The sequence below is a fragment of the Rhinopithecus bieti genome, unplaced genomic scaffold (assembly GCF_001698545.2).
Source record: "Rhinopithecus bieti isolate Rb0 unplaced genomic scaffold, ASM169854v2 scaffold_24392, whole genome shotgun sequence".
In the NCBI taxonomy this organism is placed as follows: Eukaryota; Metazoa; Chordata; class Mammalia; order Primates; family Cercopithecidae; genus Rhinopithecus; species Rhinopithecus bieti.
Window position 1 is genome coordinate 3188969 of NW_016812542.1, and position 26792 is coordinate 3215760.

The 26792-nt window shown below is 38.1% G+C and overlaps 1 protein-coding gene and 1 pseudogene across 3 annotated transcripts in view; one reads left to right on the forward strand and one right to left on the reverse strand.

Moving 5' to 3' along the window:
- CAMSAP2 (calmodulin regulated spectrin associated protein family member 2) overlaps window positions 1–26792 on the forward strand; it is a 121124-nt gene that overhangs the window by 62113 nt on the left and 32219 nt on the right. For both annotated transcript variants that reach the window (XM_017896559.1, XM_017896561.1), the window contains exons 3-4: window positions 7475–7636; window positions 15911–15994. In XM_017896559.1, coding sequence (XP_017752048.1) covers window positions 7475–7636; window positions 15911–15994 — 246 coding nt within the window. The remainder of the gene's footprint in view (window positions 1–7474; window positions 7637–15910; window positions 15995–26792) is intronic.
- On the reverse strand, window positions 2717–3088 carry LOC108545092 (reactive oxygen species modulator 1 pseudogene; annotated as a pseudogene). The gene has a single exon (XR_001890041.1). The product of XR_001890041.1 is annotated as a reactive oxygen species modulator 1 pseudogene (transcript).

A 26792-nucleotide genomic window follows, 5' to 3' on the forward strand; every position in this document is an offset into this window, starting at 1 on the left:
TGTGGTCTGAGAGACTGTTTGTTATGATTTCTGATCTTTTGCTTTTCCTTAGGAGTGTTTTACTTCCAATTATGTGATCAATTTTAGAAAAAGTATGATGTGGTGCTGAGAAGAATGTGTATTCTGTTAATTTGGGGTGGCGAGTTCTGTAGATGTCTGTTAGGTCTGCTTGATCCAGACCTGAGTTGAAGTCCTAAATATCCTTGTTAATTTTCTATCTCGTTGATCTAATATTGATAGTGGGGTGTTAAAGTCTCCCACTGTTATTGTGTGGGAGTCTAAGTCTCTTTGCAGGCCTGTAAGAACTTGCCTTATGAATCTGGGTGCTCCTGTATTGGGTGCATATATATTTAGGATAGTTAGCTCTTCTTGTTGCATTGATCCCTTTACCATTATGGAATGCCCTTCTTTGTCTCTTTTGATCTTTGTTGGTTTGACGTCTGTTTTATCAGAGACCAGGATTGCAACCCCTGCTTTTTTTTTTTGCTTTCCATTTGCTTGGTAAATCTTCCTCCATCCCTTTATTTTTACCCTGTGTGTGTCTTTGCACATAAGATGGGTCTCCCGAATACAGCACACCAGTGGGTCTTGACTCTATCCAATTTGTCAATCCATGTCTTTTAATTGGGGCATTTAGCCCATGTACATTTAAGATTAATATTGTTATGTGTGAATTTTATCCTGTCATTATGATGCTATCTGGTTATTTTGCCTGTTACTTGATGCAGTTTCTTCATTGTGTCGATGGTCTTTACGATTTGGTATGTTTTTGCAGTGGTTGGTACTGGTTTTTCTTTTCTATATTTAGTGCTTCCTTCAGGAGCTCTTGTAAGGCAGGCTGCGTGGTGACAGAAATCTCTCAGCATTTCTTGTCTGTAAAGGATTTTATTTCTCCTTCGCTTATGAAGCTTAGTTTGACTGGAAATGAAATTCTGGGTTGAAAATTGTTTTCTTTAAGAATGTTGAGGCCGGGCGTGGTGGCTCATGCCTGTAATTCCAGCACTTCGGGATGCCAAGATGGGCGGATCACAGGGTCGAGGGATCGAGATCATCTTGGCCAACATGGTGAAACCCCCTCTCTATTAAAAATACAAAAATTAGCTGGGTGTGGTGGTACACACCTGTAGTCCCAGCTACTTGGGAGGCTGAGGCAGGAGAATCTCTTGAACCCGGGAGGTGGAGGCTGCAGTGAGCTGAGATCGCGCCACCGCACCCCAGCCTGGCGACAGAGCAAGACTCCATTTCAAAAAAAAAAAAAAAAAAATAGAATGTCAAATATTGTCCCCCACTCTCTTCTGGCTTGTAGGGTCCCCACATAGAGATCCGCTGTTAACCTGATGAGCTTCCCTTTGTGAGTAACCTGACCTTTCTCTGTGGCTGAGCTTAACATTTTTTCCTTCATTTCAACCTTGGTGAATCTGATGATTATGTGTCTTGGGGTTGTACTTCTCGAGGAGTATCTTTCATGTATTTCACTGTATTTCATGAATTTGAATGTTAGCCTGTCTTGCTAGGTTAGGGAAGTTCTCCTGGATAATATCCTGAAGAGTGTTTTCCAGCTTGGTTCCATTCTCCCCATCACTTTCAGATATACTGATCAAACGCAGTTTTGGTCTTTTCACATAGTCCTATATTTCTTGGAGACTTGCTTTGTTCCTTTTCATTGTTTTTTTCTCTAATCTTGTCTTCACGCTTTATTAAGTTGATCTTCAATCTCTGATATCCTTTCTAAAATATCTGAAGGTTATTAAGGTTTACACATCTAAATTATATTTAGATAAGTTACCCATAAGCTAAATGCTGAAGTCAGATGACAGTATCTAAGATGAAATCTTGAGTGTAGGTGGTATCTTTTTTTTTTTTTTATAATCTCTTTAACTCATCTTAGTACTTATTTATTTATTTGTTTGTTTGTTTGTTCTGGGAACCACAGTTGAGCTTTGAGAGGCAGGAGGACAGTGCTTGATGTGTTAGCAGCTAGTAACCCCTATTTTGACTGAGCTGAGGACAGTAGTAATACTATGCTGGCAATAGCAAGATTTTTATCTCTGCAGGTTTATAGTACAACTGTCTTGGTTTAAAACTGGATTTTAACTAAATTCCTAAATTCCGTTTTAAACCAAGATAGTTCTGTATAAGAATGTCTTTGGATTGGAAGCCTTAGTTTTAGTTTATTCTTGAATTGTCAATATCAGAAGTTTAGAAATAGTAAAATTCAATGGCAAAGTAATAGTACATAATAACCAAAGATTTATTGTGAAATACTGGAGCCAACATGGAGGAATGGCAGGTATATGAGCTTTGACAATAGATGGGACCGGGGTTTTGAATCCTAGTTCTAACTCTTACTAACTCTGTGACCAAATGTAGATACTCATCCTGAGATTTCCTCATTGATAAAATGACATATCACCTCAGTGGAGTTGCAAGTGGTATTTTGCTTTTATCTCCATGTAAAATAAAGATAAATGAAACTTATGAAAAAGTGTTTCTATAAATAAATGCTATGTAAACTATTTTCTAAATTGGAATAACTTTGAAAAACTATAGAGTATAATATGAATATGCTATAGGTACCATTTTAGCAGAATAACTAATACCTCATGTTTGTGATTGATTTAAGTATTTATTTCCTTTTAAATACCTGTGGGAGTACTTGGGCATAGTAGGCACTCTAGCCACTTTATCAGTCCAAGAACTAAGCTCATTGTAGGAATTTTTTTTTTTTTTTTTTTTTTTTTACTCAAAGACTTTCATTTATTAGTACGTGAGCTGGGATTGATGGGAAGGGATAGATGTAGTGGGCAACCATGGTTAGCATCGGATGCCCATCCCAATGGCCATGAATGTGCCAAAGGTGCCGCCACTCTGCATCATGGTTTTCCCAATGCCGCCCATCAGCTCTCGACCCCGCATTCCGATCCTGAGACAGGAAAAGGTGCCGAAGAGCGCCCCGGTCGCCATGCCCACGGCGCAACCCATCACGAAGCCCATCTTGACGCGGTCGAAGCAGCTTGGCTGGGACTGTCCGTATTGACCCATGGCCACCGGCATCTCACCTCGCTCGCGGCCTCGGTCGCTCAGCTCTCAGGATTTTTTTTTTTTTAAGTTCTGTGTCTAAATCTGATACAAGAATAGTAAAAGCCATGCAGTAGCAGAACTTTTAATTTATAGGCTAAAAAACTTCTTATAACACTTAAAAGCTTTCCTTTCTTCAATAGATTTAACTGTCATTTCTAATATATAAATGTAATTTATTTTTGCTTAGACTCCACTGGTTGGAGATGATAAAAATATAACCCTTGTAACACAGATATAGAACCTAATGGTGGCCTTTGGATGATACTTCAGCTCTCACCCAGTAAAGTCCCTGGGATTCCACATTCCCCAAATCCTTTTCTTTTCATTGACATGCCAAGTAGCCCTCCTACTTTTTCTTCCGTAACCAGTCTTCCTACGGCTGCTCTAAGATGTCATGCTATGCTCTGCCACCTGGTGGTCGCAATGTACACTGTTGTTTCTGTTGCTGCCGCAATTGCCTCTTACTACAACACTGAGAGTCAAGGTGTAAAGGTTGGGATTAAGTCTGCAGGTGTGATGTTCAGTGATCCAGGCTCTGGAGCCAGATTTCTAAGTTTGAATGCCTACATCACTGCCTCCTTGCTGTGTAACCTTGGACAGGTTATACAGTTTTCTTATCTGTAGGGTAATAGTGCTTACCTCACAGGGTTGTTTTATTCAATTAATACAAATGCTGAGAATATTACATACTGAAAACAATACATGACAGAAAACAGTAAAATGCCAAAGACAGTATGTGAAACATAACAGTGTTAGCTATTGCTATTATTCTGATCGGAATGCTTTAGGTAAGCAATTGAATGTGTATATTTTATTTGGAGCTATCATAGCTCCAAACTGATTTTAGCCTTGAGTTTATTTTTTAATGTTGATCTTTTCTAACTCCATTATGTATATACTTTGTTATACATAATTTTTAATTCTCACTATCTCATATTGTAAAGTTAAGAAGTAAAAAAAAAAAAAAGAAAATCACACTAAAATAAGAGTTCTTAAAGTGAGTGAATATCATATGGAAATAACCATAGCACAATAGTGGAAGTTTTAGAAATTTGTGTTTTTAATTTAGGAAGTTAATCAGTGAAATGAACTTTGTTCTGAAAATATACCCCAATTTTCAAAGTAAACTATATATTTTATTTGTGTTTTTTACATACTGTAACAAGATAATTTCTAAGTTTTACTTTTATTCATTCATTTTCCCTTTCTGTTGTGTGTATGTGTGTGTTTGTGGTATTCAAACATTGTTATGGTATGCTGTTCCGTTTTTCTTGTTTCTGTTCTGTTTCCTTCCTTTTCATATTTTTGTTTATATGTATGAAGCAGTATTATGGTGTGATACTCTGTTTTTTTCCACTCAATTTTATATTGTACACATTTCCCTTTTTGTTAAATAGTTTAATATATCATAAGTTACTCATTTTGGTTGGATATTGTTTTCTTTTTGTTGTATAATATTATAATGGTTATTTTTTATTTATACAGCTTTTTTCTCCTCTCTCATGTGTTTGTAGAACAACTGCCAAAAGGAATCTTAAGAGTACATGAATGATTTTGTGGCTCTTGAAATATTTTCCTACATTTTAATCCAAAAGTGCCATGCTTTTTAATGCTATTAAACACAAATTTACTTTCACCCATAAAACATTGTCTAGGAACAAAAGTGAAAAAGACAGGATCCCTACTCTCTAGGGCTAGAGTATAACAGAGAGGATACGTACAGATGAATGGCTAAAAAGGCTGCAACATTCTGAGTGTGAAGGAAGAACTGGGATAGTTGGACAGTAGCAGTATGGAAAATACTTCTTAAAGGAGATTGAATATGAAAATATGGTTTTAATTTGAAATAATTATTGATGCTAATTTTTCTTTCTTGCATATTATGTTTGTCATTTCCGAAACACATTTTTTTGCTTTGCAACAAAGTGACTTAACTCCTGCCAACTGCATGATATGGTAGAAAGAGCACACAGGTTTGGATAAATTGCTTAATTGTCTAAACTTCAGTTTCTGCAAATATAAAACATAAATGATACTTCCTTTAGAGAGTTTTGAGGATTATAGAAAGTGTATTTTATCTATTATCTCCAGGCTTATTTCAAAAAATGTTTGAAATGAAAGAATTAATATACTAATACAGTATTTAGCACAGTATGTGGCACATAAGTTAGACTTAGTAAGTAGGAGCCACTATTGGTTTTATGATTGCCAATGTTAAGCATTCTGCTTCTTACAAAGCATCAGCTTTCCTATAGATACTGCTCAGTTTTCTAGAAGCTGAAACTGCCACCTTCTAAATGATCAGAATTCACTTCCTCAACCTCCAGAGTAAACCCAGCTCTTGAGTCTTTATAGTAACTAAAAAGCTAGCTTCTTTCCTTCGTTTCCTTTCTTCAGCCCCTGCTAACTGCCAGGTACCATTTTAGATGTAGGGAATAGGAAGATAACTGAGATAATGTCCTACACTATCTACCTAGAGAAATAGAGTCAGAGGCAAGTGACTGTACACATGTCAGAGAAATCAGTGGTTCTCAACCCTGGCTGCTCATTAGCATCACCTGGGGAAGCTGTTTAAAAATACCAGTGCTGATGCCATACTTTAGATAATTTAGGAGTTAATGCAAGCAGAAACAGTATTCTGTAGGAATCTGTACTCATTGATAGGTTGAGTGAGTCATTTTGATTAGAAAGAGAACTGGAAAAATCTTCACAATTAGAGTAATATTCAAACCAACGACAAAACTTAGTCTATATTGTTAGGAGGACAACAAGCCAGGGCACAAAAACTTGAAAACTGATAGCAGATTGGAGAAGGAAATGGTGGATTATAAGGCTAGACTAACAAGTACAAACCAGCTAATAAGAAAGAAACTTTACCTCTGTTAAGGAGTTTAGACTTCATTATGTAGAAAATGAAGTAGACTTTATGAGAGAATGATATGATGCAATCTCTGATTTGGAAAAAACAGCTAGCCGCTAGTTTATAACATTGTCAAAAATAAATTCTAGATGGAATTAAAGTTATGGAAAAAATAGAGAATAGTATTTCTATATTTTGAGGTTGGAGAAGACCTTTATAAACATGTTATGAACTCCAAAATCATAAAGGAGAACATTGAAATTAACAGATTTTACCAAGTAAATATTTAAAACTCTACAACAAAAGGTACCCTAAAGTTGAAAGTTTGGAGACAAACTAGGAGAAAGTATTTTCTACCTCAGTGACAGAAGGTTAAAGTACCTAATGTATACTGAGCTCTTACAAATCAATTAAGAATAGGCAAAAGATTGAACAGGTAGCTTTCCAAAGAAGAAATACAAATGGTTGCTAAAGCACATAAAAGGATGCTTATCTTCAGTAATAATCAGGATTGTAAAATCAAACAAGAGTGAGGTCTTTGAAACTTTCATGCTGATACAGAGTTTTAAAGTGAATAATATCTAATGCTGTCAAAAATGTGGAGAAGCAGGCAGACTGATAACATTGTTGGTGGGAGATAAGTTGGTGTAACCTTTCTAGAGAGTATATCAAAACTTAAATTGTGGTTGCCCTTGGACCCAGTAGCCACAACTAAGAATTATCCCTGGAGAAATACAATGTTGTAACATTGTTTGTAATGCTAAACAGTGTAAATGTATACATATTTGATAGGCATTAAACTTTTTTGTAGGAATATATACCAGACTGAAGAAACTGGTGGAGGAGGGGCACTTGATATACTTCTGTAATGTTTGGGATTTTTTTTTAGAACTTCCATATAACTTGGTGTGTGTGTGTGTGTGTGTGTGTGTGTGTGTCTGTCTGTCTGTCTGTCTGTCTATCCATCCATCCATCCCAAATCTTATCTGTCTATGCCAAAGGCTAGAAGTCCTGTTCTGGATGAATTAGATGAGGAAGAAGTTGGAGGCAGGAAAACCAGTTAAAGAATTTTTTGCCTTGTTCAGGTGTGAGAAATGTTTGGGTCTGAATTGGAACTGTGACAATCAGAATGAGGAAGAGGGAAGATTTGAAAGATAGAGAATCTATAAACTTGTACTATGTGGGTGGGAAGAATGAGGAAAGACCATCAAAGATGGTTCTGAAGTTGGTAAGTTATATTGCTGAGCAAGCAACTGTGACATTATTAAAAATAGGAAAAACAGGAAAAGAAGCATCTTTGGAGTAGAAGATAATGAGTATCTTAAATATAGATCCTCAATAAGTATTTGAACAATAAATTAGTTTAGTTCAGTTAGTTCACCTTTAGCATGTATAATTTATGCTTTCTTATTAAGGCTGGTCTTCTGTAGCATTCTTCTGCTTGTTAGGAGATGTCATTAACATTTCAAAATATATAAAAAGCAATTTCTAAGTATAATTTTTAAACGGTTTGTTCTTGTTTTATATTTTCAGAGTGCACATTTGGCCATGATAGATACCCTCATGATGGCTTATACTGTAGAAATGGTCAGTATAGAAAAAGTAATTGCGTGTGCTCAGCAGTATTCAGCCTTTTTTCAAGCCACGGATCTGCCCTATGATATCGAGGATGCTGTCATGTACTGGATAAATAAGGTAGGATTATACTCACTTGAGTAAATTGCATCTCATAGCCAGAAAACGTGAAATTCTAAATTATACATTGCCACTTCATTACTCTTTTTGTTTCAAATCAGAGTGCAAACTTAAGTTGTAAAATATACTTAAATTTTTTTATTAAAAAAGCTTAAAATGATGCAAATAGATTTCTGTATACTCAGCAATATTTATAATTACTCTTTTTTTTTTTTTGAGAAGTAGTCTCGTTCTGTCACCCAGGCTAGTGGCTCACTGCAACCTCTGCCTTTCAGGTTCTAGCAATTCTCATGCCTTGGCCTCCCAAGTAGCTGGGATTACAGGCATTTGCCACCACACCCGGCTAATTTTTGTATTTTTAGTGGAGACGGGGTTTACACTATGTTGGCCAGGCTGGTCTCGAACTCCTGGCCTCAAGTGATCTACCCACCTCGGCCTCCCAAAGTGCTGCGATTACAGGTGTGAGCCACCATGCCTGGCCAATATTTGTAATCATTTTTAATGATTAATCTAGTTCATACCAGGTTATGAAAAAATTCAGAACACTCCTAATAGTGAACTATACACAGTGGGTGTCAGTAAATATTTTTTGAATTCATTTCAAGAATGAAATAATTTTCTTACATTTCCGGTTAGAGGATTCTTAGGTTTGCTTGACCGAGTTGCACAAGATCGTATTGATTGTGGATTCCTCTTCTTGGAAATTTTTATGAAACCGTGATTTATGCTTTGAAGATGCTTAATTTGTCAGCTTATCACTCCCTTTGCCAATTTGAGTAGTTAATTTGTCTTGATCCACTTTCATTTACCACTGTCAGCCAAGAGAAAATTAAACCTTATCTGAAGACAAGCACTGAAAGTTATATTTCCAGGTATCTTTTCTTGAAAGCTGGCATGAAGCTTGCAATAAAAAGCTAAATGTAAAAAATACTATTACAGCTATCTTCATTATCCATAATATCAGTATCATTGTAGAAGGACTGCTTAATACTTTGCCTCTGGAGTTCCTTTATTTCTTCATCTTTAGTAATCTTTCCCCCACTCCTCCTCAGCTGTAGAAAATCACAGTCACATTCTAGACCTATTCATCTTGAGAAACTGTGCAACCTTCACATCCCATTACAGACTTCCCATTCTTGAACAATTTCTCCTATCTTCCTAACTCACTTGCTTTAAATATTAATTTAAAAATGCTCAACCTCATTATGACTTATAAACCATTGAGCCTATTAATTTCTCACAATCTTGTTGGACTTCATATTTGTCCATCTTGAACTTAGATTTTTTAAGTACCCTCAGTTCTTATATCTCCCCTTCCCTCCCTGTTACTCATTTGGTAACAGCTCAGATGGTTTAGCTCAGTTACGCATTTTATTTATAACCTGCACTTGCAGAGGCAAATATTGCTGGAGAAATTTACACAAGGAAGTTGGTTTCACTTTAAGTTCATAAGCACAAACTTCCACTGCCAGTCCAACAAATATGTCCCTAAGTTTGCTTTCCCATGCTTCGTGACAACTGTTACCCATTTTCCTCTGATTCTCGAACCTTCTGTAACCCTTTCCCTACTACTGTCAGCTAAATTTGCCTCATATTTTCTTGAGACCAGAGATGGGAAGGCTTTAGATGGGAATTATCTTCCCTTTATACTAGCAAATCTGTAAACAGTTTTGGATCAGCACTCATTGCCTTTCTTTTGTCCTGCTGTTAGAATGAAGAATTTCCCCCTTCACATCAAATGTGAGTTCTCCACTACTTGCTCTAGAACTTTCTTCCCTTTTTCATGGTCATTGGTCGTCTATTTCAGTTCTTAGATTTTAATGTACATAAAAATCACCTGGTGTATTAGTCCATTTTCTTCTTATAACAGAATACCTGGGCCGGGCACAGTGGCTCACGCCTGTAATTCCAGCACTTTGGGAGGCCGAGGCAGGTGGGAGGTCAGGAGTTCAAGACCAGCCTGGCCAATATGGCGAAACCCTGTCTCTACTAAAAATACAAAAATTAGAGCTGCACATGGTGGCGGATGCCTGTAATCCCAGCTACTCGGGAGGCTGAGGCAGAGAATCACTTGAACCTGGGAGGCGGAGGTTGCAGTGAGCCGAGATTGTGCCAGTGCACTCCAGCCTGGATGACAGTGAGATCCTCTCAAAAAAAAATAATAATAATAATAATAACAATAATAGAATACCTGAAACTGGGTGATTTATAATGAAAAGGAATTTATTTCTTATAGCTATGGAGGCTAAGAAATCCCAGGTGAAGAGGCCACTAGTGAGAGCCTTCTTGCTAAGTGGGGGCTCTGCAGAGTCCTGAGGCAGCACAGGGAATCACATGTTTGAGCATGTTAGCTCAGCTCTGTCTTCCCTGTCTTATAAAGCTGCTAGCGATAGCCCGTTGATCCACTGATCTGTGAATTGGGTCGGCTCTCATAAGCCAGTCACCTCTTAAAGGTCCCACCTTTCAGTACTGCCACAGTGCAGATTAAGTTTCTACATGAATTTCAGAGGGGGGCAAATATTCAAACCATAAGAACCTGGGAACGTGTTAAAATGGCTGATCTGAATGGAGGTGTCTAGGGTGAAGCAGGAGAGGCTGCATTTCTAACAAGCTCCAGGTGATACTAATGCTGCTTGTCTGGGACCACACTGTTATTTGTTCACTCCCACATCGTCTGACTCTTGAAGCTCCCTATTGGATCATTCTCGAAAGAATACAGATTTGGGCCAGGTGTGGTGGCTCAAGCCTGTAATCCCAGCATTTTGGGAGGCCAGGGCAGGCGGATCAGCTGAGGTAGACAATTCAAGACTAGCCTGGCCAACATGGTGAAACCCCGTTCTACTGAAAATGTAGTAATAATTAGCTGGGTATGGTGGTGGGTACCTGTAATCCCAGCTACTTGGGAGGCTAAGGCAGGAGAATTGCTTGAACCTGGGAGGCAGAGGTTGCTGTGGGCCAAGGTGGTGCCATTGTACTTCAGCCTGGGTGACAGAGCGAGACTCCATCTCAAACCAAACAAACAAGCAAAAAAAGAATACAGACTTGGAGGCTGGGTGCAGCAACTCATGCCTCTAATCCCAGCACTTTGGGAGGCTGAGGCGGGTGGATCATCTCAGGTCAGGAGTCCAAGACCAGCCTGACCAACATGACGAAACTCTGTCTCTACTAAAAATACAGAAATTAGCTGGGCGTGGTGATGCACACCTGTAGTCCCAGCTACTCGGGAGGCTGAGACAGGAGAACTGCTTGAACCTGGGAGGTGGAAGTTGCAGTGACTTGAGATTGCACCACTGCACTCCAGCCTGGGCAACACAGCAAGACTCCATCTCAAAAAAAAAACAAAACAAAACCAGACTTGCTCTAGTGTCTTCCATCCTAAGAAACAAAACTTCCCCATCCAAATACAAGCCTATTTCTCCATACAACAGAATCTCTCAAGAGTTGTTTGCTGTTTCTTTAGCCTACTTTTATCTCTCTCCCATACCCATTCCTACCCTGAAATTGTTCCTGAGTTGGTCAAAAAGGCAAATCTAATCAATAATTTTCTGTCCTTAATTTAAACTCAATTTGTACTTCTAAAGCTTGAACCACCTTTTTGAAGTTTCAGTGGAAAACCCAAGGTGTTTACCAAGCCCTCCTCTACTTGGTAGAATTTGAACACCAAACTCTGCCTCCCCTGTGGCGGCAATTTCTTTGGCTTCTCAGCAGTTGTCTTCTCCCTGCATTTCTTAAAATCTTTCCTACACATGCCCAGTCTAGGGCTCAGCCAAGAGTTGAGGGAAATTTATATGCAGATTTTAGGCCTCACCCATTACCCTTCCTACAATATTCCTCCTCAATATCCAGCTACTCTGGCAGTGCCAGATTTCTCCCTTGATTCCTCCTGCCAACTAGACTACAGTTTTCTCCTTGAGTTATGGTCACAGCGTACTGTTGAATTGAGGGTAAGGCCATATAAACATGGATTTCACTCAGTGTGTTTCTTTCTTTTTCTTTTCTTTTTTTTTTTTTGAGACAGAGTCTCGCTCTGTCGCCCAGGCTGGAGTGCAGTGGCCGGATCTCAGCTCCCTGCAAGCTCCGCCTCCCGAGTTCACGCTATTCTCCTGCCTCAGCCTCCCGAGTAGCTGGGACTACAGGCGCCCGCCACTTCGCCCAGCTAGTTTTTTGTATTTTAGTAGAGACGGGGTTTCACTGTGTTAGCCAGGATGGTCTTGATCTCCTGACCTCGTGATCCGCCCGTCTCGGCCTCCCAAAGTGCTGGGATTACAGGCTTGAGCCACCGTGCCCGGCCTTTTCTTTTTCAAAGTTGAATTCTTTCTTGCTTCTACTTGCTCTTGGTTGCTCACCAGTACCTCCAACAGGTGCTTTATATATTTTGTCCAGAGTTTATAATTGCTCTCTACAGGGCTTAGTGTGATGCATACTATTCTACTACTACCAGAACCAGAATTCTAAAAGTATCTTTTTATAGTGCAGCTTGGATCAGGCCATTCTTTTGCTCAAAACTCTTCAGTGCTTCACTTTACTCTTAAAATAAAATGTAAAATTTATCATGGCCTGCAAGGTACCACCTAATCTGACCCTGTGTACTCCATGCTAGGCTCATGGCCACTGTTCCCCTTTCTCACTTACTTGACTTCATTCCTGCTATATGCCCTTTCTCACCTCTGAACCATTGAACCTCGTGTTTCCTCTTCCTGGGCAGCTCAGCTGGGAGCTGGCTTAGTGCTTCTGCTCTCCATCGGCTTGGATAGCACTTTTTCCTGACAACCTTATCTAAATGAAGTGCCTCTGTCAACCCTTGTTTTCTATACTCTAACACTCTACCTTTTTTCTTTCATAGCACTTTTCAGACTAATTACTTTTTTAATCATTTAATTATTTAAAATCCGTCTTCCTAACTAGAATAGTCTATGTGAGGACAGGTACAATGAACTTTTTATTTCTAGTGCCTACGATGACCTTCTTTCTTCTTTTCAGTTTTAGTGTCTAGACTAGCACGGTGTTTGACAAAGAGATTATATTTAATAAACACTAACTAAATTAATAAAGAGAAGAGATAGTTAAAGCCTTTGAATTAAGCTAGGCACTTTAGAACTTTGGAAATCTACACAAAATTAAGGAAATCACTTACCTAGGAATGTTCATCCCCTTTATTGCAGTCATATCCATCTTATTCCATTTTCAAATTCGGTTTAAAACAATTTGATTCAACCTGAACTGCAGTGTATTTTTTCCCTTGATCCATTCTACTAGCCTCAGCATTATTTTTTATTCTCGCATTATGACTTCACCCTTACCTCTCAGATTTAGTATATGTTTTCTCCTTCTGGCTCTTGTTTTGGCTCATCCTAACCCAGTTGCCTTTTTTCCTGGATAATGCATCCACAAGTATAAAAAAACCTACCAAAGAAAAATGGCAATAACATGGCTAAAATAATTATCAACATAGTGGCTAAAATGAATTTAAACTTAATAAAGCAAAATCACAGAAGACAAGATTATATTGGGTGATTGAATCATGCAGAGGTACACAAAAATCATGAATATATTTAACCTTGTATTATTTGGCTCTAGCTCTGTTTCAGATCTCATTTTGTGACTTCTTTGGGTTCACTGTGTCATTCTGTTACTTAAACACGCAAGCATTTTTACTACCCCAGGGCTTTTGCTTATGTTTTTCATTCTCTCTCTGGAATGCTGTTTTCTCTACTTTTTCCATAGCCAACTTGTTCTCTTTAAGATCTCAGCTTAAAGTTACTTCTTAAAGAAATTGTCTTAGTCTGTTTGGGTTGCTCTAACAAAATGCCTTAGTCTGGGTAATTTATAAACAACAGAAATCCATTGCTCGTAGTTCTGAAAGCTGGGAATTCCCAGATCAAGGTGCCAGCAGATTCAGTTTTTGGTGAGGACTTGCTCTCTGCTTCAGAATGCCTGCTTCTTGTTGTGTCCTCACATGGCCAAAAGGCCACTGTGCTCCTTCAACCCCCTTTATAAAGGAACCAACCCCATCCATACACAAGGGCAGAGTCTCATGACTTAATCATGCCCCAAAAGGCTCCACCTCTTAATATTGACACATTGGGGATTAAGTTTCAAATATGAACTCTGGGGGGCAAACATTTAGACCAAAGCAAAGGCCTTGTCTGATATAACCATCTTTTCTAAAACAGGTCTTCCTGCTCTCATTATTTTCTACTCACATTTTAATTTATTTGTAGCATTTACAAATGGTTTTCCTATCTCCCCTGTTTCATGAGGACAGGAATCATCTTGGCTTTGTACTCCATTGTATACCTAGCCTCTTAATACAGTACCTGGCACATAACTGACATTGAGTAGATATCTGTTGAATGTGCAAATAAATGAGTGAATGGTGGTTTAAAATGTTAATTTGTGACCACTTTGCTTTTTGGACAGAATCAGATAAAAAACCTCTTTAAAAATGAAGATATTTCCTCAATAGGGAAAAAAATAAAACAAGGATATTTCCAAACTGGCAGATCAATTACGACTACCTGACAATGAATTAGAAAGTGTTTGTTTTTTAACTTAAAGGGAATGAGGCTGGGTGTGGTGGCTCATGCCTGTAATCCCACCGCTTTGGGAGGCTGAGGCAGGTGGATAGCTTGAGTCCAAGAGTTTAAGACCAATCTGGGGAACAAGGTGAAATCCTGTCTCTACCAAAAACAAAACAAAACAAAACAAAAAACAAAAATTAGCCAAGCATGGTGGTGCATGCCTGTGGTCCCAGCTATTCGAGAGGCCGAGACAGGAGGATTGCTTGAGCCCAGGAGGCAAAGGTTGTAGTAAGCCAACATCACGCCACTGTACTTCAGCCTGGCTGACAGATTGAGACTGTCTCTCTAAAAAAGTTGGGAGTGGAGGGTGTGGGGAATGAAAATACTACAAAACAAATCAATAGAAAACATTATAAACTTTACCAGGATTTGGTCCCGTTTTCCTCCCCTCCCCCAATTGGTAAAGAGACCAAAATGCTTAAAGATACATGGGTGTTATAAAACTGCTTTGTAACACTGTATATTACCATGATGGAAAATATGGGGCTGGGCACGGTGGCTCACGCCTGTAATCCCAGCACTTTGGGAGGCCGAGGCAGGCGGATCACCTGAGGTCAGGAGTTTGAGACCAGCCTGGTCAACATTGTGAAACTCCATCTCTACTAAAAATATTTTAAAAATTAGCTGGGTGTGACGGTGGGTGCCTGTAATCCCAGTTACTCGGGAGGTTGAGGCAAGAGAATTGCTTGAACCCAGGAGACGGAGGTTGCAGTGAACTGACACGGTGCCACAGCACTCCAGCCTGGGCAACAGAGTGAGACTCCGTCTCAAAAAAAAAAAGAAGAAGAAAATATGAATGATTTTGTTAACATGTCAGACTAAAACTACAACTCTTCCTGTTAGGAACACCTAAACATGCTTGATAAATATAATTAGAAAAGTTTATACTGCAGAGTTGAGTTTAAAGGAAGAAAAGGGAATTCTCAGGTGCCAGAAACAAAGTGGGGACTGAAAGTTTGGTGGCTAATGGCATTAATATTTTCTACAGTGCCATAATTAATAAATTTGCACTTTTATTGATTGTTACTAGAGTGACCTTAAAATCATTAACTCAAAATCCAAAGTAAAGTCTTCTCAAGATATAATTTATGCACCATGTACTTTTTTTTTTTTTTTAACTGTTTTGGATTATGGACTGCGTGAATAATCTGATGAGAGAGAAATTAAGCTCTCTCCCCAAAAGTTTTCATATGCAAAATTTTGCATGTGTTTTAACTGTGGCATTATGACTGCCCTAAACTCCCCCATGATCATGGACATGTCAGAAATCACACCTGAAGAACTTGATTGACAGTGTTATTTATTGATAATAACAACATTAACTTTAGGGAAAATAACTTTCATTTGCTAGTTCTAAAATCGATTGTAAAATTTTTACTTGATGTTATTTTGCTTCCTAAGCATTAAAACTGACATTACCGAGTACCTTTTTTTCCCTAGCACCCCAACCAGTTTCTGACATATAGTATCTGCTCAACAACTATTTGATAAATTAATGAATTCTAGATTATCAAATAAGTACCCATAAACAATTTTTTTCTGGTTGTGAAGCTGCAATTTTCTTTATTTGAGTGAGACTGATATTTGACATCAGGGCTCTGATTATAGGCATCTTAATGTGTGTTATTTTATTGTTATATTTGAAATAAATTAAAAAAAATACAAATTCAAACTGATATTTTTATATTTTAAGGTAAATGAACATTTGAAAGACATAATGGAACAAGAACAAAAACTGAAAGAACATCACACAGTTGAAGCTCCAGGAGGTCAAAAGGTATGTATTTCAAACACAAAAGGTGCCTTTGTGAGACCGTATATATGTTCACATATTTGTATTATTTTGGGAAATGTTAATAGTTGTGTTTATTAAATTATTTTTTAGTGGTGTTAACTGTACCCTAGAAAGCCATGCTGTAAACACTAAGTAAAGAGAAGTACAAAGTGAAGGTTAATTGGATGATGGTATTTGTAAAAAAAATGTATTAATGACTAGAACTCAGTTCTGAGGTTCTTTTGTCAAAAATAGCAGTTTGCCTTTCTTTGGTAAAATGTATAAAACAACAAGAAAACAATTTTAAATGTTCAGCCTTTATAATGACTTGCAGCAAGACCAACATTTGCCAACATTTAAAACAATATTCCCAGAATTTCACTGGGCGTGATGGCTCACCTATAATACCAGCACTTTGGGAGGCCGAGGCAGGCGGATCATGAGGTCAGGAGTTCGAAACCAGCCTGACCAACATGATGAACCCTGTCTCTACTAAAAATACAAAAATTAGCTGGGCATGGTGGCGTACACCTGTAATCTCAGCCACTCAGGAGGCCGAGGCAGGAGAATCGCTTAAACCCAGGAGGCAGAGTTTGCAGTGAGCCGAGATCACGCCACTGCACTCCAACCTGGGCAACAGAGCGAGACTCCATCTCAAAATATATATATATATTCAAAATATACAGTATGGTTATTCTGTGAAGAAAGAGGAAACATTAACATGGATTTATTCTTTTAAAACTCTCAGTCTTTTAGAGTTTTCTTCTCTGATTTAGTTGTGTGTTTGTCATATGCTAAGACCACAAGTATATTTTCTATGATATAGTATATCTTATGTCTTTTAAAATGTATTGTAATTGGAACCTTTTAAACATGTTGTATAGTATTAGAATTGAGGTATAATAAATTGTAATAATTCAGAAACCTTATTCTCCATTTGGATTACAGTTTCTTCATTATTATACAGTATTTCTATTATTTTGAGCTTATTCTTATTCCATTAGTCACTGATCTCTCCGTAAAAAGAGAAAGAAAAAAGGAAGGAAAAGGGAAGCTATTCTGTCTCTTATCAACTTCAATAGAAAAATCTTGTGGAGGACCATGTACAATTTTGTCTGATTTTGATGTTTTGGGATCACAATGCTTTCCCCCATCTGGTTTACTGACTGGCTCCTGAAAATATGATTTGTGCTTAATCCTTCATCCTAACTGTTGAGGTCCTTTCCCCTAAAGGTAGATTGGAAGGGATTCTCCTTTTTTCCCATCACCCCAGATTATGTTTCATTTCCCTGCTGCCAGCCAATTTCTGTTCTTGCCTCCTCCCTGTTACGTCCCATAGTCTTTTCTTGTCAGCTTCCTTCCCTTTCTCTTTTTCTTATCATAGGAGCTGAAACTTCTGCCTTGCAGATACAAATAATCCTGCCCCTCAATTTTGCTCCTGGCTTTTATCAGTAATAAGGTTGAGGTGGCATCATTCTGAGTTATAACACTAATGAAATTTCTCTGTAGAAATCTTCTGTATTATATATAATGGTTAAATTCTGTAGTATTGCATATACATTTTGAACCAAATGGGGATTTTATATGATGGCAGAGGGCCCAGTAAACATTTTTTTAATGAAAAAAAAAAATGCCATTTGTATTTCAAATAACCAAGTAAAGTGATCTTGGAGAAAACTGTTTGGAATCTAGACACTATTGTATTACATGGCTTTTACTTTTTCACAGCACTCCATGCAGTTGCACATATTAACTGTACAACTAGTATCTGTTGAATGAGTGACTGAGTGAATAAAGAAATGATTGTGCAATTAATTTTTAAATATTTGATTAGTATACATTTTAGTTTAGCATATACATAGCATTTACCCCTTCATTTTCAAATGAATTTTATCCTTTTCTCTCATTGTTTTGAAAATTGAATCTTTGTGAAAATAAGAGTTAATTTAACATATCTTACTGTAGGTTCAGGTGTTGTCATTATGAAGAAACACACTATCACAGAATAAACTAGGGAAAGGAATCTTGCTCTGTTACCTAACAATGGAGTTTTTGGCATTTGAACTATGTACTTGGTTTGGCTGGAAATATTATCATTCCAATCTTGGTTTTTAACTCTGTAAAAGCAAAATTCATGCTCCTTTTCTTCTTTTACAAATGAGAGAGAAGATGACTTGCTCTTTCTTATTACTATACATTTGGTAAGAAGTTGCCACTCTTTCCATCTACTTCCGTCAGCTTTTCTAGTGACGCGTACACAGGAGCCTAGCCCTGTTACCTATTGCTTGTCCAGCTATAGACAAAGCCCATGGTATTGGATAATAACATATCTTACCTTTTGTCCTTGCCCAACTACTCTTAAGTCAGATGTCCAGTAGAATTTGTTTTATGAAATATCTTTTTATAATCATATTCTTGGTAAAATATATGCACATGTTGAAGGATACTTGTACTATAAATTGTGAGGGTGGGACTGAAATGAAAGATGTCAAAGGTATTTCTTTACGATATTAGATCCTCCAATGATGTATTTCTGATCATTGGATTGGGTGGTATCCTAAGAGAAAGGCATTTTAAATAGTGTCATGTCCTAGGAAAATGTTTTGTTTAAACAGTTTACTAAAGTTATTTTCTCTTTTTTTCCCAAGTTGCTCGTTTTGCTTCTAATACTTCTTTTGACTGTAAAATAGTGTGCCCAATTAAATTTGAATGCCAGAGAAACAACAAATAACTTTTTAAAATAAGTTGCACAGGTGTCTTGTATTGTGTGAGCATCTTGTGTATATTTGCTAAATTTGGAAGCCGTACTTGAATGATTTCTGAAGTTTATAGCCAAGATGACATTAAGTGCAACATTGATTCTCTTGAAGAGTTTGTATAAAGTACTATGGTAAAATGAGTATTGCACATAAAGTCAGGCTAGTTCTGCTGCTAAATAGCTTCATGATGTTTACAAAGGCACTTGACCTCTCTGGGCCTTATTTTGTTTTGTTTTGTTTTAATCTGTAAAAGTAAAAGGTTGGATTAATCGGTTTCTTAATTCTGTAATTAAAAGATGCTCAGTTTTCCCTTCTCAATATGTTAATAAACATAAGAGAAAAAAACAAAAGGTTGGTGAAAATAGTAAATAGTTATCATAGACTTTTCTATATGTATATTACTAGTAGATTTATGCTAACTGTATGCATGAAATATCTAGGAATACCTTCTAGAAGATGTGGGACTTTAACAGGGCCTTAGTAGATTTCATGATACTAGGTCATAGGGAACAATTTAAGTAGAGACACTAAGTTGCAAGTGAAGGCACTTGTGGGAATTACTGAGTGGATGAATTTGGCAGAATCAGTTTTGAAAGAGCTATGAATTCATGCGTTTGTATTCTAATACTAACTATATAGAGAATGAAGTTTAATGTTTCTCAATTTTTTTTTTTTTTTTTTGGGGACAGAGTCTTGCTCCGTCACTCAGGCTGGAAGGCAGAGGCATGATCTCAGCTCACTGCAACCTCAGCCTCCTGGGTTCAAGCAATTCTTGTGCTTTAGCCTCCCCAGTAGCTGGGATTACAGGCGTGCACCACCACGCCCAGCTAGTTTTTGTGTGTGTGTATTTTTAGCGGAGATGGCATTCGCCATGTTGGCCAGGCTGGTCTTGAACTCCCGACTTGAGGTGATTGCCCGCTTTGGCTTCCCAAAGTGCTGGGATTATAGGTATGAGACACCACCGCAGCCAATGGTTCTCAAAGTATTAAAGATACATGTTTACTCAGTGTGGAATTTGCTACTTTTTAAAAAGAAATATTTGTGAGGTATTTTACAAGGGAGTAGGAAGTAGATGAAGGAATTACCTTTGGAGAAAAGACATGCACAGAACTCTAATTGCTTTTCACTTTAAGGAGTATCTCAATATAGACTACACTTTCCCCCTGTGAGAGAGTAGGTAAATGCTTATACCTCTTTGCCTGATTACTTCAGCCCTTATGAATTTCTCCCTTGACTAAAATTCCTTAACAGTTAAAAACTATAACCCACTTTTTTCTCCCTCAAATGCTGTTTCTTCAAATAGTACTATTTGAGAGGAGGGCTCTGAAGTAAAATACATTTGGGAAATGCTGCCTAGTCTGTGCAGCTTTAAGAACGTTGCAATCCATTGTAGTACATTAAAGGCCCAGTCAAAGAGACTGTCTAGTCATTTTCCAAACATTTTTTATCTTTGAACTATTTTATGAATGACTTTTATCAGCATCCCATAGAATTAGTGTTCTTCAGTGCACAATGTAGAAAACGATAATTTGTAACCTATAACTTTGCACTTAAGTTGTCTATTTAATATGTATATGAATATATAAAACATTTAATGTTCAAATACAGCACATCATTCTCAGATACATCATTTCATTTGACTCTTAGATTTACCTTGATTTCTTTTATACCATTATTTTAGTTAAGAAACTGTGAAGACATGGCCTGCCTAAATTAGATAATTTTTGTTTTGAATCCTACCTTTAAGATTCTGTTCTATAATTATAGATCTATCCATATGTAGGCTTCTTCTTTTTTTTTTTTTTTTTTTCCTTTTTGGAGACAAGGTCTCACTCTATTGCCCAGGCTGGAATAAAGTAGCGAGATCATGGCTCACTGTAGCCTCGATCTCCTGGGCTCAAGCAATCATCCCACCTCAGCCTCCTAACTACTTGGGACTACAGGCATGTGCCACCATGCCCATGTAATTTTTTTACTTTTTGTAGAGTCAAGGTCTCACCATGTTGCCCAGGCTGGTCTCAAGCTCCTAGCTCAAGCAATCCACCTGCCTTGGCCTCCTAAAGTGCTGGCGTTACAGGCACTTTGCCTGGCCAATGTGTAGGTTTCTGTGGTCAGTGCTAAATCATTTCTTATTCTTTTTTTTTTTTAATGTTTTTTATATTAATAGGGATGGGGTTTTGCCATGTTGGCCAGGCTGGTCTCAAACTCCTGACCTCCAGTGATCCACCCACCTCGGCCTCCCGAAGTGCTGGGATTACACGTGTAAGCTGCCACACCTGGCCGTTTCTTTTTTTTAAATCTCTAATATCAACATACCATTTCTCTTTCATAATAGTTTACTTGCCCTTACAGGAAACACAACAACCTAGGGTATGTCCCTGTTCTATTATTAACTCATTTAGTGTAGTTAAGAGAACTTGGCATTTTAAACATTTTTTTGAATTCAGAGATAGTACCATGGTTTTAATCTTTACCTAAGAGTATGATAACCATTAGATTTCTCTTAACAGTTTTATAAATTAATAGTCTTGTGCATTTGGACACAAGACCCTATAAAGACTTGGATTGGTATAGATCTAATATAACTTTTAAAGAACTTTTATTTTATTTTGAAATAATTTCACCCTTACAAAAAGTTGCAGGAATAATAAAAAGAATTCTCTCGGCTGGGCGTGGTGGCTCAAGCCTGTAATCCCAGCACTTTGGAGGCCGAGACGGGTGGATCACGAGGTCAGGAGATCGAGACCATCCTGGCTAACACGGTAAAATCCCGTCTCTACTAAAAAGTACAAAAAAAAAAAAAAAAAAACGGCCCGGGCGGGGTGGCGGGCGCCTGTAGCCCCAGCTACTGGGGAGGCTAAGGCTGGAGAATGTGATAAACCCGGGGGGCGGAGCTTGTAGTGAGCTGAGATCCGGGCCACTGCACTCCGCCCAGGCGACAGAGCGAGACTCCGTCTCAAAAAAAAAAAAAAAAAAAAAAAAAAAAAAAAAAAAAGAATTCTCCTCAAACTCTATGTTCAGATTCATCAGTTTTTCAACAGTTTGCCACATTTCCTTTATCATTCTGTCTCCCTCTCTCTCAGTGTACACACACACACACACACACACACACACACAAATTGTTCTACCACATTTGAGAGAAGGTTGCATATATCATGTCCCTTTACCCCTTAATACTTCAATGTCTGTTTCCTAAGAACAAGGCAATTCATTTCCATAACGACAGTACAGGTAATTTAATGTCAGTATAATACTTTATCATTTATGTTCTCATTTTATCATTAATTTATTTCGTTGTCATATCCCTAGTCTTCTTTAAACTGAAGCAGTTCTTTGGCTTTTCTTTTCTTCGTGGCCTTGATATTTTTGAAGAATCAGGCCGTTTTAATAGAACATTTCTCAATTTGGCTTTTTCTAATATTTCCTCATTATTAGATGAAGGTTATGCTTTTCAGGCTGGAATACTATGTAAATTGTGTCCTTATCACAATGTAATATCCAGAGGCACATGATATCCATTTACCCCTGCTAGATAATATTCATTTTGATCAGTTGGTTAAGATATTTTCTGGTTTCTTGACTGCAGGGTTACAGTAGTCCTCTTTTATCCTCAGAGGATATGTTCCAAGACCCCCAGTGCATACCTGAAACCTCTGATAGTACTGAACTCTATCTACACTATGTTTTTTCTTATACAGTAATGGGCAGGTAGCATATACAGCATGGAGTGCTGGACAGAGGTATGATTCCTTTCCCAGACTGTATGGAATAGGACAGCATGTGGTTTTATCACACTACTCAGAACAACATGCAATTTAAAACTTATGAGTTATTTATTTCTGGAATTTTTCATTCGTATTTTCAGACAGTGACTGTGAATAACTGCAGATAGCAAAACTATGGGCAAGGGGGGACAGCTATATTATGTTTCCTTTTTAATAGGTAATTTGAGAGGAGTTACTCTACTGCAGGAAATAGCCTGTCTTTCTTGAAAGTTTCCCCTCATCCAAGATTTAGCATTCATTGAATATATCTACCTGAATTAATTTTACTATGATGGTCACAAATTTGTAATTTTCTAACCCCTTCATTTATTCCATATTTATTACTTAGCATTCTGTTATAAGCAAGTTTGTCCTCTTCCACCCATCTACCTGTCTATATAGCATTTCTCTACTATCTGAATGAGCTAATGGATATATAATGGGTTATAATCAGTTTTTATCCATATGTATTTACTTTTAAAATTATTACAGAGTTATTTTAGATTTACAGGAAAGTTTCAAAGATAGTACAACTTCACCCAGTTTTCTCTAATGTTAACATCTTACATAATTGGAGCCCATTTGTGAACAGTAAGAAAGTAACATTGGTACGTTATTATTGAGTACACTACAGACTTTAAATTATTTAGATCCTACTAGTTTTCCACTGATGTCCTTTTTAAATATTTGTCAGGCGTTTTGTAGTGTTCTTCAATTTGGGTTTGTCTGATGTTTCTCATGGTGAGGCTGGAGTTAAAAGTTTTTTGAGAAGACTACCAGAGAGGTCATGTATCATATCATATATTGTATCATGGGGTACATGATAAGAACATGATTTGTCACTGGTGATATTAACTGTGATCCCTTGGTTAAGGTAGTGTTTGTCAGGTTTCTCCATTATAAATTTACTGGTTTTCCCTTCTTATTTTTGGAAGTGGGCCACCAGCTGCATCCTGCACTCTAAAGGAGGGAAATTAAGCTGACTCCCTGAAAGGGAGAATGCCCGCATATACTATTGGGGATTCTTCTGTAAGGAAGATTTGTGTCTGCTTCCCCATTTTTTTTTAAAATTTTTATTTATTTATTTATTTTGAGACAGAGTCTTGCTCTTGTCGCCCGGGCTGGAGTGCCATAGCGCGATCTCAGCTCACTGCAAACTCCGCCTCCCGAGTTCACACCATTCTCCTTCCTCAGCCTCCCGAGTAGCTGGGACAAAGGTGCCCACCACCTCTCCCGGCTAGTTTTTTTGTATATTTAGTAGAGACGGGGTTTCACCGTGTTAGCCAGGATGGTCTCGATCTCCTGACCTCGTGATCCACCCGCCTCGGCCTCCCAAAGTGCTGGGATTACAGGCGTGAGCCACCGCGCCCGGCCCATTTATTTTTCATATTCAATCATTTATTTATATCAGTATGGACTCAGGTATACTTATTAATATTTTATACTTTGGGTTATAATCTAATACTGCATTATTTTGTTGCTCACAATTTTACAGCATCAGCCATTGAGAGCTTTTTGGGGTTGGCTTTGGTATCTCTTGGATATGCCCCAAGCCTTTTGTTTTTTGAGCACTTCCTTACTTTCTGGCACTACAGGATGCTCCAGGCTCATCTCGTTCGTTCCTTGACCTAAAATTAGCTATTTCTTTATTTTGGTGCTAAAGTGGTCTCAGATTTGGCCAACGGGAGTCCCTTCAGACTGACTCCTGTGCTTTTGAATGCCCCCATTCATCTGTCTCTCTCTTTTCTTTTTTTTCTTTTTCTTTTTTTCTTTTTGCCCCTCCTTACTTAATTTCTGGCTCAACAAGATGTTTCAGATTCATTTTGTAGTTTACTTGCCATAATCCTGAAATCAGCCATTTCTTCAATAAGTCTTAATTCTTTTTTATGGAAAACAGTATTTAGCAACTGTAAAATCCGGGCACTAAGTGGCTAATTGCTACATGAATATCATTACTTCTAGGCCCTATTTCAGTAGATAGAGTTCAGAAATAAAATTTTAAAAATACACAAACATGAGTTCATATATAAACCTCCAATTCCAATCAAACTCCACAGCGTTCTTCCTGGCTTCCCCTATTCCACACGGGACTTCCCCTTCCACAGTGAGAACTCAGGCTCCCAAGAGCATTAATGTGTTTTACTTATTTGCTCAATCCTACAATACATATACAGTAGTTTCAGAATTGTTATACCAATATGAAACATAAACCTACTGGCCGGGTGTGGTGGCTCATGCCTATAATCCCAGCACTTTGGGAGGCTGAGGCAGGTGGATCACTTAAGGTCAGAAGTTCGAGACCAGTCTGGCCAACATGGTGAATCCCATCTCTACCAAAAATACAAAAATTAGCCAGGTCTGTTGGCATGCACCCATAATCCCAGCTACTTGGGAGGCTGAGGCAGGAGAATTGCTTGAGCCTGGGAGACGGAGTTTGCAGTGAGCCGAGATCGTGCCAGTGTACTCCAGCCTAGGTGACAGAGTGAGACTCTGTCTCAAAAAAAAAATTTTTTTTTAATTTTTAAAAACTTAAGATTTGTTTGCAATTTTTTTTTTAGACTAATAGTATATAGTCAAACTACTGTGTTCTTAAGTGGTTTCCCTCTGCCCCCACCTTCATTGTGGTTATATTATTCCTTTGAAATACATTTGTGTTAACTGGTTTCTGTATTCATTCCATTTTAGTGATCTTTTTTGACACCATCCTTGTTAACTTTTGTTTTTTGACTATGTAGAACATTGACATCATTCCAAAAATCAGAACTACATAAATGGTATACTCAGAGAAGTATTACTCCCTTCCCTATCTCTTCTACCCCTTACTTATTCCACATGTACTCCCCACCAGCCCTTCTAAATGGACCAAGCACATATGTGCATGTTTGTTTCTCCTCCTTTCTAACACAAAACATAACTTATTCTTTTGCAGTTTGCTCTTTTCAGTAACTGTATATCCTGGAAATCATTCAGTACAGTCCCTAGAGATCTTTTCTTTTCTTTCTTCTTCTTCTTTTTTCTTTTTCTTTTTTTTTTTTGACAGAGTCTCGCTCTGTCACCCAGGCTGGAGTGCAGTGGCACAATCTTGGCTCACTGCAACCTCTGCCTCCCAGGTTCAAGCCATTCTTCTGCCTCAGCTTCTGGAGTAACTGGGACTACAGGTGAGTGCCACCACACTTGGCTAATCTTTGTATTTTTTTTAGTAGAGGTGGGGTTTCACCATATTGGTCAGGCTGGTCTCGATCTCCTGACCACATGATCTACCCGCCTTGGCCTCCCAAAGTGCTGGGATTACAGATGTGAGCTACCATGCCCAGCCTATCATTATTTCTTAAAGCAGCATAGTGCTCCCTTGTGAATATGTGCCATAGTTTCTTCAACTACATACCTATGTGTAGGCATTTAAGTAGTTTCCAGTGTCTTGCTATTGCAGATTGTGCTGCACAGAATAATGTTATATGTGGCCTTTTGTATTTTGGATATGTATTTTCAAGGTACATTTCCTAGAAGTTGGACTGCTAGATTGAGGGGTAAATGTATACTGTATGTAGCTTTGTTAAATATTGACAAAATCCCCTCCAAAAGAGTTTGTACCATTTTATATTCCATCAGCTATTCTATACAACTTTTGGATCTACAACAGCTAAGAGATTAAGTCTAATGGTTGGGCGTGGTGGCTCACACTTGTAATCCCAGCACTTTGGGAGGCCTAGGTGGGAGGTTCACTTGAGGTCAGGAGTTCAAGACCAGCCTGGCCAACATGGTGAAACCCCATCTCTACCAAAAAATACAAAAATTAGCCAGGTATGGTGGTGCATGCCTATTGTCCCAGCTACTTGGGAGGCTGAGGTGGGAGAATCGCTTGAACCTGGGAGGCGGAGGTTGCAGTGAGCTGAGATAGCTCCACTGCCCTCCACCCTGGGTGACAGGGGGAGACTGTCTCAAAAAAAAAAAAAAAAAAAGAAGATTAAATCTAACAAGTTAACAAGTCATGCAGTGGCAAGTCACAGCCATGATTAACTCCCTGAAGGACCCCAACTCTTTGAGGTCTCCAATAAAGACCACACCAAACCAATAACCTCCTGGAATGGCCTGAGAGCACCCAGAAGTAGTTCAGGAATTATCCTACCTTTCCAGAATATTGTAGATACCCAGAGGAAGAGTATTATTTGGAGAGTATTAATGGCAAGTCCTAAAACAACTAGCCAAAATTTAGGGTGAGCCAAACATGTATTTTAAAGACAGTTGAAAGGAATACTTGAAATTAGAACTATTCCAGAA